We start from the raw sequence: 16128 nt of genomic DNA on the forward strand, positions 1-16128 counted from the left end.
TATATGTATATGTATACATATATATACACTATATAACGAGGCCGGATATAATACACACGTTCACCGTTTTACAGTCATATGTACAGGAAGTTTCTAGGGCGGCCCCGGGCTGGAGCTGCATCAGGCCTATCGAAGCGTGGACAGAGCTGAGGACACGGACAGACAGGCGGACGAACTGGCGGGCACTGGCCCGGGCGGTGGTGGCTGCTTGGGGAAGGAGGCAGCGCCGGAGCCCCCTTCCCAGCAAGGGCCCCGTGCTGAGGGGCACACGACGCACGGCGGCGACACACGGGAGAAGCGAGCATGTTCCCAACATATATACATTCTATGTGACATATATATAGAGGGGCACACAGGTGTGTACATGGATCTAGCGCTGTCTCCGCTCCCGTGCGAGTGGCGCTGCGGCCCCCGGAGACGGTGGTCGTGCAGAGGGTCGGTCATGCGTCTGCCGGGGGTGCACTCTGGTCGCGACTTTTAGTTTTGCGCTCCCAGGCTGGGCTCCGGGGACGGGGCGGACTGGAAGGGAGACGAGCAGAAGCCAGCGGGAGCCAGTCCGGCCCACGCCCGGGGAGCCCGCATCCCCTGAGCACGGGCCCCAGGCCCCCGGCCCTCCCGACCCGTACGAAGGTTTTGGCCAAGGCTGGGAAGGAAGGGCGCACAGCCTCCGGCCCCTCCTGAGCCGGACAGGCTTCGGCTCCCCCCCCCCCCCGCCCCCAGCCTCGTTCCAGGAGACACGTCCTGGAGGGAAGCCAGCCTCGGCCTCTTCGGACCCCACCCCACTCCCAGGGTGCCCAGCTGCGTGCCACTACCGACCCACGTAGAATGTGTGCCACGTCGTCCTGAAACTTCCAGGGGGAGAAGCGTATCCCCAGGCTAAAGGCCTCCCACCCACGCCGGAGCCTGGGTGTTCCAAGGAGTCTGGCCGCTCCGCGGGCTCCCCCTCTCCAAGCCTGGCCGGGGGGTGGGGGCGAGAAGGCCCTGTGCCGTCCGGTTCCGGGAGCAGACGGATCCAGAACCTGTTTTCTTCCCGACCGGGGACCACTAGTTTCCGCCCGAGGAGGCCAGATCCAAGATCCGGGTTCCGGATCAAGGATCGGCTCTGGACCCGCGCCGGAAGCAGCGCGAAGGCGCGGGGGCTGCGCCGGCGGCTCCTCTCCTCGGCGTCGGCGGCGTCGGCGGGCGGGCGGGCGGGCGGGATCCGGCGGCTCCTCCGGCCGGGGGTGGATTACAATGGCAGCCTCTGCGGGGAAGAGACGCGCGGCTAGTTGCTGACTGCGGGGCACCTGCCGAGCAGTCAACTCCTCCAGACCCGCCCCTCGGCCCCGACCCCGCCCGCTCCTCCAGAGCGAGGCCCCACCTGCAGCTTTGCCCGTAGGCCAGTCCCCGCGCCCCGCCCCGCCCCGCCCCGGGCTGGCCCCGCCTCCCGCACGTGCGGGCTGTATAAGTGGCCCGGGGCCCACCCATGCTGATCCGCCCCCGCCTGGTCCGCCTGGTCCACCCGGAGCCGGCGTTCCCGCGCCGGGGCTCCTCTCCAGCCTGGGCCCCTCCAGGGGAGGCTCGCGGTCACCCACCTTATGTTTGGGGCATTTCAAAGAAAAGTTCTCTTCGATGAATATGCAACCTGTGAGCAAGAGAAGTTCGTGCGGTCAGAACGGCGTCTTGTCCGGCCGGGAGGGGGGCCCACCGCCCCGGACGCCCTCAGCTGCAGGGTTTTTTTCCAAAGAGTAAGTCAGCCTCTGCTTGAAATCCGACCCAGTCCGAACTCCGTCAGCCCTCCAGCCCCGCTGGCCTATCTGTCCTTTACTCTCCTTTCCCCTCCCTCTGGAACCCCCTTTGGTCATGGGGAGGCCTCCCCACTCTCCCCCTCGCCCTCCCCCGCTGTGCTTTGCTGGGCCGCACTGGTCACTCCCTCCTGTGGTCCGGGCCCAGCCCCTAGGTAGGCCTTGACGCCCAGGGGGCGCAGTGAGCGTGTGTTGACCACCTGGGGCTGGGGTGGCACTTCCGGAGGCACCACGCTCAGCCGCCCCCAGCAGCCACTCTGGACGTGGGGAGGCAGGGCCAGTCACCCATCCCCAGCCCCTCTCCTGGTGTCTGCACTTGGGGAGCCAGGGCCCCGCTGACAGAGTGGCCTGGGGCCTGGTGCTCGCTCTGCTAGCTCCAATGTGGGCTGCCTAACAAAGGGCGCAGGGTCAGTGGGCCTGGGCAGCTCTGGTGCCCCGCGGTCTCAGGGTCCGGCCCAGACCCCTGGAGAGCCCCACGGAGGACCGTACTTCCAGACCCGGGTCGGGCAGGTGCAAGGTGCTGACCAGGGGCTGGGTAACTGCCGGGGGCTCCTGCCTGCCCAGCTCACTCCCTGGGTTCCCCCCGCGCCCCCCTGCTGCCTGGAGCCGGGTCCCCCTCCCCTCTGGCTGCTAGGCTCACTAGTCCTGCCCCCTTCTCTGGCCACTGTACCCCCTCCATGCCCCTCCCTCACACCGCCCCCTCAGGGCTCTGCTAAACTCTCCAACCTTTAGGCAGATGCCTCAAGTTCAACCCCAAAGGGAGCTGCACGTGTGGGGATTAACCGCCCCCACAACCCGGCCTTGCACAGCCCCTCTGTGAAGGAGAGAGGGGGCTGCCCAGCTGGGCCTGGTGGAGCGGGGAGGCCATGCAGAGCAGAGAGGAGCTGGCTCATCTGGGTCCACCAGCCTCAGCTGAGCTGCCGGCTGACTACGGCCACCTGGGTGAGCTCAATCTGGCATGCGGCAGGGCCCGCCTGCCCACACACACCCTCCTGAGATGTGCTGGAGGCTGGACCTGGAAGGTCCGGTGGCTGATACACCAGTGGCACAGCCTGCCCTGCCTCGGGCCTGCTCACTGACCTGGGGACGCTGGCCACCTCCCTCTCCCGCCTCCTCCCAGCATGGCCCGGCTTCCTGTGCGTGCAAAGCCTCTGAGGTGCAGGCTCCATCTGCACCTGCAGCCCCTCTCTCCGGAATGCAGGGCTCCGTCACAGGTCTGCTCAGGCCAGCATCTCATCTGCCCCCTGCGGCCCTACAGAGAGCCCTACTAGATGGGGAATCCCTCAAAGACATCACTGGAAACAGTTTGTATCGCTCCAAGCCTGGTAGATATGTCCCACCACAAGCCAGCTCCTGCCCACCTCCCTTGAGCTCTTGAGGACTGGCTCCAATGTCACCTCCTCCTAGAAGCCCTCCTGGATTCCCTCCCAACTCAGGATGGATCTCTCAGCACAGTCTCTCCTTGTCTGGTCTCCGTAACTTTAGGCAAGGATCACGGTTTTCCTGTCTGTCCCACTGAAACGTGAGCCCCCAAGGAGGCTGGGAAGCTGCAACACCGGAGAGGACAGCGCGCAGGACGTGGAGCCGGCCAGACAGTGAGTCACCCCCTGGTCCTGTTCCTGCAGTGCTGTGGCCACGGGTAAGACAGCCTGTCTGTGAAGGTGCCGCTGGAGACAGTGCAAGGCCTGGCACGGGGCTGGCAGAGCGCAGGCGCAAACCTAATCACTGCGGGAGGAGAGCTGCAGCCCGCGGCACCTGTTCCTGGAGGTCAGGCCCGGGGTCTGGTGAAGTGGCGGAGTCCACATTACAATCTGGTTCCCGCGGCCCTCAGGGCAGGGTGTGGAGCCAGAGCGGCCCCATGTCCCGCTCCAGCGCGCTCCCTCCCTGAGGTGCTAGCGCCTCAGCCCTCACCAAGGAACCGTCACCGCTCAGTCCCGGGTGTGCTCCTGGGGGCGGCTCGGTGCGGGCTGATGCCAGGAAGTGGCATTCAGGTGGGAAGAGGGGTCCTTGGGCTGTGGGAGCAGCGAGGGTCCTGCCAGGAGATGCCTCTGCCCTGCCGTCGTGCGACAGGGTCACGATAACCTCACCCTCTTCCAGGGCAGCAGGGGGCGGGGGACAGATTGCGGGGGCTGGCCCCCAAATCGGACCGGGGCTGCCCTTTCCGGGTCGTGCTTGTGATCTCACTCCCTGCTCCAAACAGCTGCAGAAAGAAGAAATGACTCTAACTTCAGCTTTACAGGTGGGGAACCGAGTGCAGAGACACTGGTGGACTCACCCAGTCCACACCTGAAGCATGCCACCAGGACTGGGGGCTCCGGGCTCTCTGACCCAGGCCATCAGTATGCCACCTGCCTGGTGATGGTAGGTGCTCGATAAATGCCCGCGGGTCAAGTGAGTGGGGGAGTGGAGAGAATGGGGCAGGTGCAGGGGAGCCTGGTCCTGACTCCAGGGCCCACCGTCCTGCTTAAACCTTCCACAGCTGTGCCGTGGAGCCAGGGGGAGTCTGTCTTGAACTTCCTCTTCTTCCATCTCACTCAGTTTTTGTTACTGAACTATCTTTTCTCCAACCCAGTGAACTCCTATTCAGCCTTTTCCCAAGGCCCAGCCCTGTAGCCCTGCTCTTGGAGGCCCGAGACCCTCTCGAGCTGTAGGCACCCCTCGGCAACGGCAGCTCACATACAGCTTTCCACTTTGTAGTTTGTGCTTCTGGGCCCTCCTCCAGCAGGTGGCTGGGGACTGACGTGTCTCCTTGTCACCAGCACTGCCCAGCACAGGGCCCAGCCGAGAGACATGAGAAGGTAAAGAATTGCTGGGGCAGGAGAAGAGGGAAGCCGACGGGTCAAGTGGGGTCAGTTCGAGGAGCTGTGCCTGCGTCCCCCGACCTTCGGTCCCCTTGGGCTGGCTCTTACCCGCATCGCTGGCACATGGGTAATGGTAGGTGTGGATGCATCCTTTGTGGCAGCACCCGATGGTGGCCCCGGCTTCCTGGCAGCTGGAACAAGTCTGGCGAGGAGAGAGGGAAGACAGGTGAGTCTGCAGTCGAGGGGCCCGGCCCCCACCCCTTCCTCCCAGGGGGCCCTGGACCGGCAGCTTGGAGGGAGGCTCAGAATGGACGTCCACAGGGCTGGTTTTGTGGCAGCCGCCGGCCTGGCACCTTGGGCGGGGGGAGCTCTCAGGGCGGGAAAGCAACCATCTTGTGGATAAGCCTCGGCATCCCGCAGGCCCGGGCGAGCCCCGGCTCAGCCCCTGTGCACCGCGCGACCTCAGCCAAGCAACTCCGCTCCTCCCGCCTCTTCCATACGGGGGGGACAGCGGCTGCCTCATGGGACAGTCGTGGAGATGAAATGAGCAACTCCGTGTGCCCAGCGGATGACAACGCACAGGGCCAGTCACCGCCCGGCTGTGCCCTCGCCCGCCAGCTCCTCCCCACAGCCTCCGGGTGGGCAGCTTCACGGACGCCACTTCACAGACAGTGAAGCTGAGGCCCCCGCTCCAGGCAGAGGTGGTAAGTATCATTTCCTACCCTTTCCGGGGTCAGAACAAGCACTGGACCCAGAGTCGGTGCTCTGCTCAGAGAGGCTGCTCACCCTGCCCAGGACCCACGAGGAGGAAACGGCCACTGCCTGAACGCGGGGTTCACGTAAACCCTACGCCGGCCGACACGGCAACTGGCCCACTCAGCCTCTCAAAAGCCAAAACCGTGGTCTGAGCTTGGGGGCTGCCCCAGGTTGGGCCCAGCTGTCTGCAGGGGGACGTGCCAGGATAGGATGGCGATGCCAGGAAGCCCCTTGGAAGCAAAACCTGAGGCCTGGGGAGGGACAGGCTGGTCCCTAGATCCTGCAGACCCCCTGTGCAGCAGGGGAGTGAGGTTTGGGAGGGGGAGCGGGGCAGGCCCCCGCGCGGAGGCTAAGCCACTGAAACCAGTAACTGCAGTTCGTGACACACCAGGCACACGTGGAGGCCGCCTCCTGAGAACACTCCGATGGCATCAGCATCACTTTATTTTATACAGGTGAGGGATGAGAGCTCAGAAAAGCCGAGTAACTTGCCCAAGGGCACACAGCTCAAGAGCAGCTGGATGGGCTTTGAGCCCAGCAACCCCGCTGGAGCACAGGCTGGCGGTCGTGGTGCCTCACTGCTCGGGGCGGGGGGCAGGGGTGGGCTCCCTCCCATGCCAGGGACTGATGGGGACCCCACCCCCAGCAGGTGGGAGGCCAGGAATGAGTCTTTTCACGCCCTCCCTGGGTCTAGCCTGAGAAGTGCCTGGGCATGCGTGTTCTGGAGCCGAGCTGGGGTGGGGGCTGGGGGTCGGTCTGGAACATCCATTGCCTCGGGACGGCAGTCTCCTTCTGCTCAGGACTGAGCCTCCTAGGGCTCTGTGGCGAAGGTGTGACGGAGCAGGAGTGGGCCCCCAGACCGGGCCCAAGTGGCCCTTCATGGCTAAACAGCGACAGTGGGCTCCTCTGGTGACGGCCGCACGCCATCCCGCCTGCACTGAGGCCCCCAAACCCTTGAGACAGGCATTTTAGATGTGGAGAAATGGAGGTACGGAGAGGCCTCAGGCCCTTCCGACCCCAGCGCCCACGTTCTGAGCTGTTCCCCTGGGTGGGTGATGGGGGGCCTGGGAGTTTGTGGGGAGAGGCAGCCTCCGGGCAGACTAGGAAACTGAGGTCCCTGGAGGTGGGCACAGCACGGCTCAGGGCGGGTAGGTGTGTAGGGGCCCCCAGGAAGGGACACGGAAGAGGGGTGCCCCCGGGCCTGTGCAGAAGTTCTGTTCCCGCAGAGCCAGGGTGCTGATGGGCGTGAAGGCCGGGGTCCGGCTGTCCCTGCAGCCCCACCTGCTGACGGGCTTCGGCGCCCCGAGGCTCACAGAGGACGGTGACTTGCTGGGGTCACAGACTGGCTCTTGGGGCAGAGCTGGGATTGGAACCGGGGTCTGCCCGACTCCAAGGCTGCGCGCTACCGCCGAGCTCCGAGGCAGAAAGGGTCTTGGGGGGACGGGCGGCCCACGGAGGTCTGGGCTTGTCAGTGGGCAGGGGGCTGAACCATGACCTGGGAAACCCCAGACCCCGCCCGTCTTTGCAGGCAGGGTGTCCTCCAGGTGCGGGCGCTGCTTTAATGAGCTCCGCCTGGCCCGGGACCCCCTCTCTGGCAGGGCGGCCGGTGACCACCCCTGTTCTGACCTTCCCAGGGATGCTCCCAGGGTGGGAGGCCGCTGGACCACTACTGGAGGATGGTACAGCGGGCAGAGATGGGGCGACCGGGCCAAGCTCCAGCTCTGTGACGTAACAGCCGCGTGACGCCAGGAAACCGCAAGGCCACTCGGCCCCCCGGCTTCCTCCCCAGGCCAACAGGAGGTTGGTGCAGTGAGGTGAGACCAAAGCGCCTGGAACAGGTGACCTGGGAAGGGGGGTTGGCCCCTGTGCTTGGACAAGGTGCAGAAGCAGCGCAGCCCAGTGGGGCGGAGCGAGCCGGGGAGACTTTCAGGAGGCCACAGGTGGCCGCTAGCTGGCCTGGTGATCTGAGCGTTTGGTATTATCTTTTAATGGCGGGAGACACCTGAACCTATTTCAGGGCCGCTGGGAAGGAGGCAGTGAGGAGGGAGAGAAGCAGACACACAGGAGGGAGGGGAGGAGACCGGAGGCAGGAAGGGTGAGGGCTCCGGGTCTTGGGGCTGCTGTCGGGCTAGAGGACCCCGCACGGAGAGGATCAGGCGCCGGAAACAGGGAGGTGTGGGCAGCCCAGTAGCGCCCCCCTGCCCAGCATAGGGCTGTCCGCGTGGCTGGTGCCGGGGTGGGGGTACCCAGAGGGAACAGGTGGGCAGGTGGGGTGGGCACAGGGCGGTGGGGCCCCGAGGGCTGGGGAGGGGGGCAGGAGCACGGGCTGCAGGAGAGAGTGCCGAGTCCCACCCCATCCCCGGGAGTGAGGGGATCGGGGGTCCCCTCGGTGATCGGAGTAATGGTCACACTGCTGAGACAACATGCTAGTGTCATCCAGGTGGCTGCCACTGTCACTGGCCCCAGGAGATAGTCACGGAGCACGTGGACGGGCCAGGCATGGCTGTAATAGCTTTATGGGTGTGAACTCACATAATCCTCAGGGTCCCTCCACAGGGGACTATCATGCCCACTTCAGAGATAAGGAAACAGAGGCACAGAGAGGTTAGGTTATATTCTTGGAGACACACAACAAGGGGCAGCGCTGGGACCTAAACCAAGCCCTCAGCGACTGTAGTTCCTCAGGGGACGTTTTAGGGCCTCGCAGGAAGGGTTCCTGGACCACCTGCCCCTAAGGGCTCACAGTCCAGCCACCTGGTGCTGGAGAGGCTCTTCCCCCGCAGGTCCCGCTGCACCTGAGGCCACGGAGGCAACCCCCTGACGTGCAGTTCTGGGGCCTGAGCATCTCAGCTGATGAGGTGAGCAGGGTGCTTGGGGGCTTGGGTGGGGGCGTGCTGCAGCCGGAAGGGGCCGAGTGCGTGCGTGGTGGGTACAGGGCTGAGCAGGCAGTAAGGGGCCACAGTGGGAGGTCTGGGGCAGGGCTGGGCAGATGTGTCCTGCCTCAGCCTGGAGCGTGCCTCCATGTTGCGGCTAGGCTCCCCGCGTGTTCATTTGTGATTGTGGTGTGTTTGGGCCAGATTGTAGCATTAGAGAGATGGCCTGCCTGCCTGCAGAACCCGAGGTCCCCACCGGCTGGGCTGGCCTCTTACCATGTCCATGGCCACCTTCATGGCCTCCTGCAGCCCAAAGAGCTTCCCGGCCACCAGGTAGACCCCGCCCGTCCACACGGCGCAGGCCTCGTGCACCCAGTGCTCCTGTGCGTCCCCGCCAGGCTCTGCCGGCGGCTCCTTGCTGCACTCGTGCTTGCGGCTCCTGTCAGCTGGGGCTGTCTCTTCACCACCTTCCCCGCGACCGTCACAGCAGTAGCAACTCTGCAGCCGCCGGGACAGGCCCCGGGCGCTGGTGCGCAGGGAGCCCTGCTTGGCTGGATCGGCTGGGCCGTCAGGCCTGGGGGGCTTCCCAGTGGTGGTGGTGGCGGCAGCGGCAGCTGGGCACTCGAGGCCTTTGAGTGTCCTCTCAAGAGGCAGCGAGGCCTCCTCGCAGGTGCTCTCTGGCCGCACCTTCTCCTTGAGTTTTGGCTTCTTTTTGGGGAGGCAGTGTCCGGGGTAGTAGGGCCCACAGAGGTCCCCGAGGTCCTTGAAGTTGGCTGGGTTTTGGCAGAGGCAGCAAACAAGGCAAGAGGTACTCAGGGCCTTGGAGACCACGGGCCCCAGATGCATGGTGGAGGAGAGGGGCAGGGAGGGCCGAGGCTGCAGGACAGAGCCTCCAGGGAGCGTGGCTAGGGAGGCCCCGGCCGCGTCCAGGGAGGAGGAGCAAGAGGATGAAGAGGAGGAAGGCTTCCTGTGGGGCTTGGGCTCGTCTCCGGGGGAGTTGACAACAGTGCATACGGTGGTGAACGCGTCCCGCTTCTCCACCCGCACGAAGGGCGAGAAGGCGGGGGTGCGGCTGTCTGCTCGCAGCCGCTTGCAGGAGGAAATGTATTTGAGGCGGATTTCAGGCTCTGCGGGATCCAGGGGCAGCACCTGCTGCTGCCGCCGCCGCTTGGCACGCCCCTTACAGGGTGAGGTGGTGGCGTTCTTGGCCCGGCCCCGCGTCAGGCGCTTCCGCTTGGAATAGCTGCTGTAGTTGGCGTGGCCAGGCTGCTTCTGTGCCCTCACCTGGGGCTGGCAGGGCCGGCCCTCAGGGGGCTGGGAGGCCAGCCCCAGCTCCTCCGTCTTTGGCTTCTTGCCTCCTCCGCCAGGGCTGTCCTCGCTGCCCCCCTGCGTGCTGCTGGCCGTCAGGAGCAGAGCTGGGCCGAGATGAGGCCTCTTCTCCAGGGAGCCTTTGGGGAGTCCGAGGGCTCCAGCCCTGCCTTTCCGGCTTCTCTTCTTAGGTGCCAGGGCAGTGCCCCCGGGCAGTAGGGCCTCTGGGGATGTGAAGGCCTCAGTTTTGAAACCGTCGGTCGAGGACAGTTTCTTATTGTTCACGAGTTTGCCTTTTAAGGATCTGTTGGTCGGATTTCTGCATAACGGATCGGCCCCCAAGGCTGCTGGGAACTTCTGCCCAGTGCTCACGTTTAAGAGACCTTCTTCTGCCCCCAGCGGGCTGCCCCCTGCGCTCTTGAGCCCGCGGTCCTTCTCGGGGAGGGATGGGCTCAGAGGATTCCCGGGAGGGGCCCCTGGTGCTCTGCACGCGAACTTTTTCAGGCTGGGCGAGGTGATCTTCTGCACGATGGCCTCCAGCTTCAGGCCCCGGCCTTTCCGGGGGGGCAGCACCTTGGTCTTCATGGCCCCCTGGACGGACGCCCGTGAGGCCAGCTTCAGGCTGGCGTCAGGGGTCTCCGGGGGTGGCGGCTTTGCCGTGGGCTCACCGTTGCCCTTGGTGGGCTTGGCCTTCTTGGGAGACGTCATCCTCTTGAAGAGGGTGGGAGGGCCCTCGGCCCCCTCCTCCTTCGTGTCCCCGCTGGTGCTGCCGCTGCGTAAGACCAGGTTGCGCTTCTTGGTGGGGACAGGCGCCATGAAGGCCGACTTCCTCTTGAGGGTGTGGAGGGGCCGATCGGAGAGCTTGCCGCCTGCACCAGGCTTGGGGACCCTTGCCCGCTGGCCCGCCCTGCCCTCCTTCTGGGGGCTACCGGCGACCTTGAACGTGGCGGGCAGGTGGTTGTTGGTGAGGAGCTTCTTGGCGGCGCGGCAGTTGGGGAGCCGGCTCTCCGAGGCCCGCCGCCGCTTGCAGTGGAAGGCCTCCTGGGTCCTGGTGCGGGACCGGAGGATCATGGAGCGCTGGTCTTTGCCTGGTACATCCGGCGAGTCTGTCTCCTTGGTCTTGGAGCCCACGGGGCTGCTGTCGGAGGCCACGGGCAGGGCGGCTGGGTTGCTGGGGCTGGACGCGGCCTTGGGGGAGGGCTTCCCCACCCGCTTGCCCGACTTGAAGGCAGCTCGCTGCTTGCCCCCCAGCTTGTCTGGGGGGGCAGGGGTGGTGGGAAGGCCCGGGGGTCCGGGCGTGCGGGGCTCACTCAGGGCCGTGAAGGAGCGGGTGCACATCCTGGGGAGCCCTTCCGAGGTCCCCCGGCCTGGGGCCCCCGCCCCTTCCATCTGTCCCTGGGGGGGCCCCGTGCACGATTCAGGGAGCAGCAGGTCTTTGGGCAGCGCCGGGGCCCTGCACGGGGAATCTTCGGCCTCGGGCAGCCCCCGGTGCACCCGCCGGCTCCGTAAGCTTTTGCCGCGAGGCACGGGCTCTTTCTTGGCGATGGGCGCCTCGGGCACAGCGGGCTTGTTCGGCTTCTGGGTCAGAGAGGCTTCCGGGGCCAGGGCGGTGGAATCCCCTGGGGCCAGCGCCCCCTCGGGCCCCTCTTCCCCTGGCTTCATGTGGGAGAGGGAGGACTCGAACCAGCTCTGCACCTTGGACTCGGTGCCCACGGTGGGGCCCAGCAAGATGACGGACTCGCCAGACAGGGCACACGGGGAGCCCCAGCCGGCCTTGGGGTCCAGCACCTCCTCCACCTCCTCCTTGCCACACAGCAGTGGGGCCTTGGGCGACAGCGGGTCCTGCAGGCCCGGCCTCTGCTCGGGGCTGCCCAGGAGCTCGCACAGAGACGAGTACTCCTCCGCCTCCAAGTCCCCCTTCCTGCCGGCGGGCGGCAGCAACGGGAGGTCTCCGAAGTCAGCGGCGGAGCAGCAGTGCCGGCTGTCCTCCAGCCACCGGTCGGCCTTGCCCACCTCGGGACACTGCAGCAGCCCACCCGCCTCCTCCTTCACCCCTCCCCCCTCCTCCTGCTGGGAGTCCCGGGGCACCACGGCCTTCTCCGCCGAGGGCTGCTCCTCCTGGAAGCCCAGGCAGGCCGGAGCCTCGCGGGCGTCCTCCTGGCCGACGCTGTCGGCGGCCTTCCCGCCCTGCTCCAGGCCCTTGGCGAGCTCGCCGGGGTGCAGCCCCCACCGGGGACAGGCGTCCCCCAGGTTCTCCTCGGGCCAGGCGAAGGGGTTGGCGCTGTCCGCCGAGCTGGCGGCGGTCGTGTCTGGGAAGCAGTCGAAAGCCGCCGTGGCGGGGTCCGAGGCGGCGGCCCCCAGCGTGGGCTTGGCACCAAAGGAGAGGGGACCAGTTGTCTTCTTGGGGTCAGGGGTGGCGAAGCCCACAGAGGGATCTTCGAACAGCCCCGGGCCGAAGTCCTTGGTGCCGCCGCCCTTCTCCAGCTGTAGGGCCTCGGGCAGGGCGTCCTGCTCCCCCGGCCGCGGCCACGCACCCTTGGCCATGGGGTCCAAGCAGGCGCTGTGGTTCTCCAGCGAGAAGGGCGGCTTGCCGGTGTCCTTGGCCAGGCCGGGCGCCTCGGCCCAGACCTTGTCGGCCTTCTCGCTGATGGCCTCCTGCAGCCCCAGGATCTCGGAGGCCAGGTCCTCCTGTGCCAGGGCGCTGAGCAGCAGGCGCGGGCAGTCCCGCTCGCCAGCCACGAGCTTGGAGAAGCTGTCGAGCGGCAGGCTGCCGTGCAGGCTCTGGAAGGAGTCATCGGACTTGGTGGACATGTCGTCGGGCGAAGTCACAGAGCAGGTGGACACGGACTCGGGCTTGGCCTTGGAGCTGCCGTGGACCCTGGCGGGGCTGCCGCGGGCCTGGCTGCAGTAGAGGAAGCTGCGCTCCAGCGGGTCCTCGGAGCCGCTCAGGTACTCGGCCTCGGGCGGCTCGGCGTGCGTGGACTGCGGGGTGCTGCTCAGCGGCTCCGACAGCGGCGTCCCTGCCGGCTCGGCCGAGTAGCCACTGCCCTCGGGGCTGCAGTGCTGGCTCTTGTGCTGCTCCGGGGTCCGGGCCGCCAGGCTCTTGACGCCCTTCTTCTGCGGCATGGCCGCCTTGGAGAGCAGCAGCTGCTGCACGGTGTTGGAGATGTTCTCCACCTGCGAGGTCAGCGCTGTGAGGCTGTGCAGGCTCAGGTCTGACAGCAGGCTCTCGGGAAGCTTGTCCTTCTGCAGGGCCTTGCAGTTGGCGGCCTGGGCGTCCACGGAGCCGGCGGCGTCCGTCGGGGAGGGGTTGAGCAGGGGCAGGAAGTGGCTGTGGTCCGCGAGACCGGCGGGGAAGGCTCCAGGGCCAAGTGGCTGCTGGTTGTAGGGAAAGTTCTCCAGGTTGGGCATCAGCGGCGACGGGGTGGAGCTGTAGGAAGGGGAGCGGCCCACGGAGCGAGCGGGCGAGTGGCTGGAGCCGGGGCTGAAGGTCTGGTAGTACTGCTCCGGGGTCCTGACGGCCGTGTCCGGCTGGCAGTAGCCGGGGCCCTGCTGCCCGTAGTGTTGGTACTTGGTGAGGCTCTGGTAGTGGAGGGTCTCCTGGGCGTGGTGGCGGCTCTGGAGGGCTTGCTGCTGCTGCTGCTGCTTCTGTGGCTCGTAGCTGAGGCGCCCAGGCTGGTAGGCGTGAAGGCTCGGGACCCGCTGGCCTGGGGCCAGGCCGGCGTTGGCGGTCAGCGGCCTGTCGTGGGGCTGGGTGGACGGGGCCGTGCAGCTCTTGTAGGAGTGGGCCCCCTGCCCGCCACCCTGGCCGGTGGAGGAGTAGGTGGAGGAGACGGGGAAGGACTGGGACTGCTGGGGGAAGTGGCTGCCCGGGGGGAAGGGCAGGGGCGAGGCGAGGTCGTTCTGGGGTTTCTGCCTTTGGAGCTTGGGGTAAGCCAGGGGCTGCGACAGCTGCTGCTGGACGTGGAGGGTGTGAGTCCGAAAGGGCAGCTGGGCGCCCTGCTCTGGGTACTGCCGGGCGGGGGGCGCTGCTGTCTTCTTCATCAGGTTCTCGTCATATTTGCCCACGGCCCCTGGCAGGGGTTGCGGCTGCGGGGGTGGTGGCTGCGGCGCCCCCCAGGCCTGCAGGCCCTCCTCCCCCGAGTAGCGGCTGGGGTAGGGGCTGCCGTCCTGGACGGCGTAGCCCGCGAAGGACGGCCTCCCCTGCGGGGCCTGCGGAGAGGACAGGCCTTTGCTGGCGCGCGCCGCCGTGGCGGGCGTGCCGGCGCCGCCCTCGTAGCTGGGGAAGGGCTGCGGGCTGTAATAGTCCTTGGTCAGCAGACGCTGCCGGTCGCAGCTCAGCCCAGCCTGACTCGGCTGCCGGTAATTCTCCAGGCGAGATGTCTCCTGTGAGGTCTGCTGGTAGGTCTGTTGTTTGCCATGGAAACCACACCTTTCTCGAAAAGACTGCATGACTCGGGCTGGTTATCTGTGAAAAGAGAAAGGGCGAGAGGGAGGGCGGGGAGGGGCAGAGGGAGAGCGATTCAGACGAGCCATTTCCTCTCCCTCGGAGAGCCGGCCCCCCTCCCGGCCCTGCCCTCTCCCGCAGCCTCCCCACCAGCTGTGCACATATTGACAACTTCTGTGTCAGGGACGTGTGCTCTGTAATTCCCGCTCCGACAGGGATGGGTACAGGGAGGCCACCGAGGAGGGAGGTGCGCCCCGGCTGCCCAGCGCCAGGTCACTGGGGAGCTGCCCCCTCCCTCAGCCGGCTCCCCCCTCCCTCCCCCACAGCCCTTCCCTGCCATTTCAGAATCATTTAGCAGGGCAATTCCCGCTCCCCTGTCCCCTGGGGCTGCTGGATCCGGTAAGCTAGCCCCAGTGCAGCAGTGTTCAGGCGTGACCCAGTGTGCGGGGGGCTGGGGACAGCTTGCCCTGCCCCAGAAGCCACTCACCGAGGCCTGGCGTGCGCGCACGCGCACACACGCACACGCACACGCACACACACACACACCCCTCCTCCATCACTGCCATGCCATCTGGAATCTGTCTGTTCCTTCCAGCAGACGCTGATTAGGGGCTGCCGAGCCACTGTAGGCATAAAATGTCCCCTCCTCGACTCCCAGGAACGCAGGACGGCGGCACCTGCCTCCTATTTTTCATACCGTAGGCACGTAAACAGATTACATGGCCCGGAGAGAGGCAGCACATGCTGATGGGGGACAGGGCTGCGGTCCCTCCACGTGAGAGGCAGCCCTGGGCCTCCTGGGTGGGCGGGGCCTGCACGGGGTCAGGGCCAGGCCGAGAGCCCATCTGTTTATGATTTTAGGGGCCGGCGCGCACAGGGTCCGACCTGCCCCAAAGCAGGATCGGGGGTCAGGAAGTGACCTTGGAGTGGGGGTGGGGGGGGCCTTCAAGGCAGAACAACTGGATTCACATAACAGGCCAGCTGCAGCGTCCAGGCTAATGGTGGTCCTGCCGCCACCCAAGACCCTCGGAGGAGGGAGGAAGGAGTAAGGATGCCCCAGGCTCAGGAGTCCTCATGGCGAGGGCTGGCGGTAGCCTGCGTCCCTGGGCACGGCGTTTACACACACCATGCTCGCCTGCACAGCCCAGGCCCCCAGGAGGGCACAGGGAACCTCGCGGTGCCCGTTCCCAACCCCAAAGAGGAAGGGGTGGCTCGCCATGGGCTACGAGCCTCCAGGGCTCTACGGGGGGAGCACAGAGAACGGGGTGGGGGACAGGCACACGTGGAGGGAGGGGCTCCCCCAAGAGGTGCAGCTCACCCCTTCTTCACCCAGCTCCCACCTCCATGCTCTCCTCATGCGGTGGCCGGGGGGTGGGGCGGGGTGCTGACCAGGGAGGTGTCAAGCCTGGGGCGGCCGGGCAACCCCAGAAACCCTGTCAGCACAGCCCAGGCCAACCTCCCTGCCCTTGGCAGTCGGCTGCCCGGCCTCAGGGACTGAAGCCCATGACCCTGGAGAGAGCTCGGCCCCTGCCCGCAGGACGGGTCACAGCCCCATGCCATGTACTCTCCCTGGCTCATCACAGGCGCCCCGACACGGAGGAGACCCCCTTCTGACCCAGTTTAGTCCATCCTGGTAGCTGCAATCAAACACGACAGGAGGTGCCTGCTGTGACCCAGCCTTGGTTCCGGGGCGGCTCCCCGCCAGGTGGGCAGCCCGCACCTCCCCCATGGGGCTCCGGGAGGGGGGGTGCCGGCGGGGGAGGGGAGGCTCCTTCTGCCCTTGGGCAGTGCACACGGGCACTCCCTCTGGCCCAGGCCTGAGCTGGCAGGTGGAGGCCTCTGCTCAGTGTCCTCTGCAGTCCCCGCGCTCTGCCCTCCCTGGCCTCGCTGATGAGCCCGGAATTCGCAAACCGAGGCCCACTCTGAAGGCCGCGCGTCGTATATCCGCACAAATTACATTTCGGCTTTTATTACCCAGATCGCTCTCATTTCCCGCTGAGCGTCTTGTGGATATCGTTAACATTTCTACAGCTTTTTTTTTTTTTTTTAATATTTTTTCGCATTCTCTACAAATGCGTTACCAGAAACGTTATTTAAAAAGAGTGCTCTGGCCAGTGTCCCCTTCCCTGTTTAATCAGTCCAGCTGCTGCGTCTTTGAA

The 16128-nt window shown here is 66.2% G+C and overlaps 1 protein-coding gene across 1 annotated transcript; it reads right to left on the bottom strand.

Annotated features, from left to right (window-relative positions):
* Positions 1–1161: 1161 nt before the first annotated feature.
* Positions 1162–13980, bottom strand: RAI1 (retinoic acid induced 1). The gene is made up of 4 exons (XM_082860591.1): positions 8491–13980; positions 4694–4787; positions 1575–1624; positions 1162–1243 (listed from the first exon to the last, which is right to left on the bottom strand). Exons 1-4 carry the CDS (start codon positions 13972–13974, stop codon positions 1229–1231), a joined length of 5643 nt encoding a protein of 1880 aa, XP_082716717.1. The 5' UTR covers positions 13975–13980; the 3' UTR covers positions 1162–1228.
* Positions 13981–16128: the final 2148 nt, after the last annotated feature.

This window comes from Leucopleurus acutus (genome assembly GCF_964270905.1).
Source record: "Leucopleurus acutus genome assembly, chromosome: 19".
Lineage (NCBI taxonomy): Eukaryota > Metazoa > Chordata > Mammalia > Artiodactyla > Delphinidae > Leucopleurus > Leucopleurus acutus.

What these genes read in the sequence shown, in the direction of transcription:
- RAI1 (XM_082860591.1), bottom strand. Translation starts at nt 13,974, where the DNA reads ATGCAGTCTTTTCGAGAAAGGTGTGGTTTCCATGGCAAACAACAGACC. An exon ending in TGAAGGTGGCCATGGACATG is followed by an intron (nt 4,788 to 8,490) that starts GTAAGAGGCCAG and finishes TCTCCTCGCCAG; the next exon opens with ACTTGTTCCAGCTGCCAGGA. An exon ending in CCCATGTGCCAGCGATGCGG is followed by an intron (nt 1,625 to 4,693) that starts GTAAGAGCCAGC and finishes TCTTGCTCACAG; the next exon opens with GTTGCATATTCATCGAAGAG.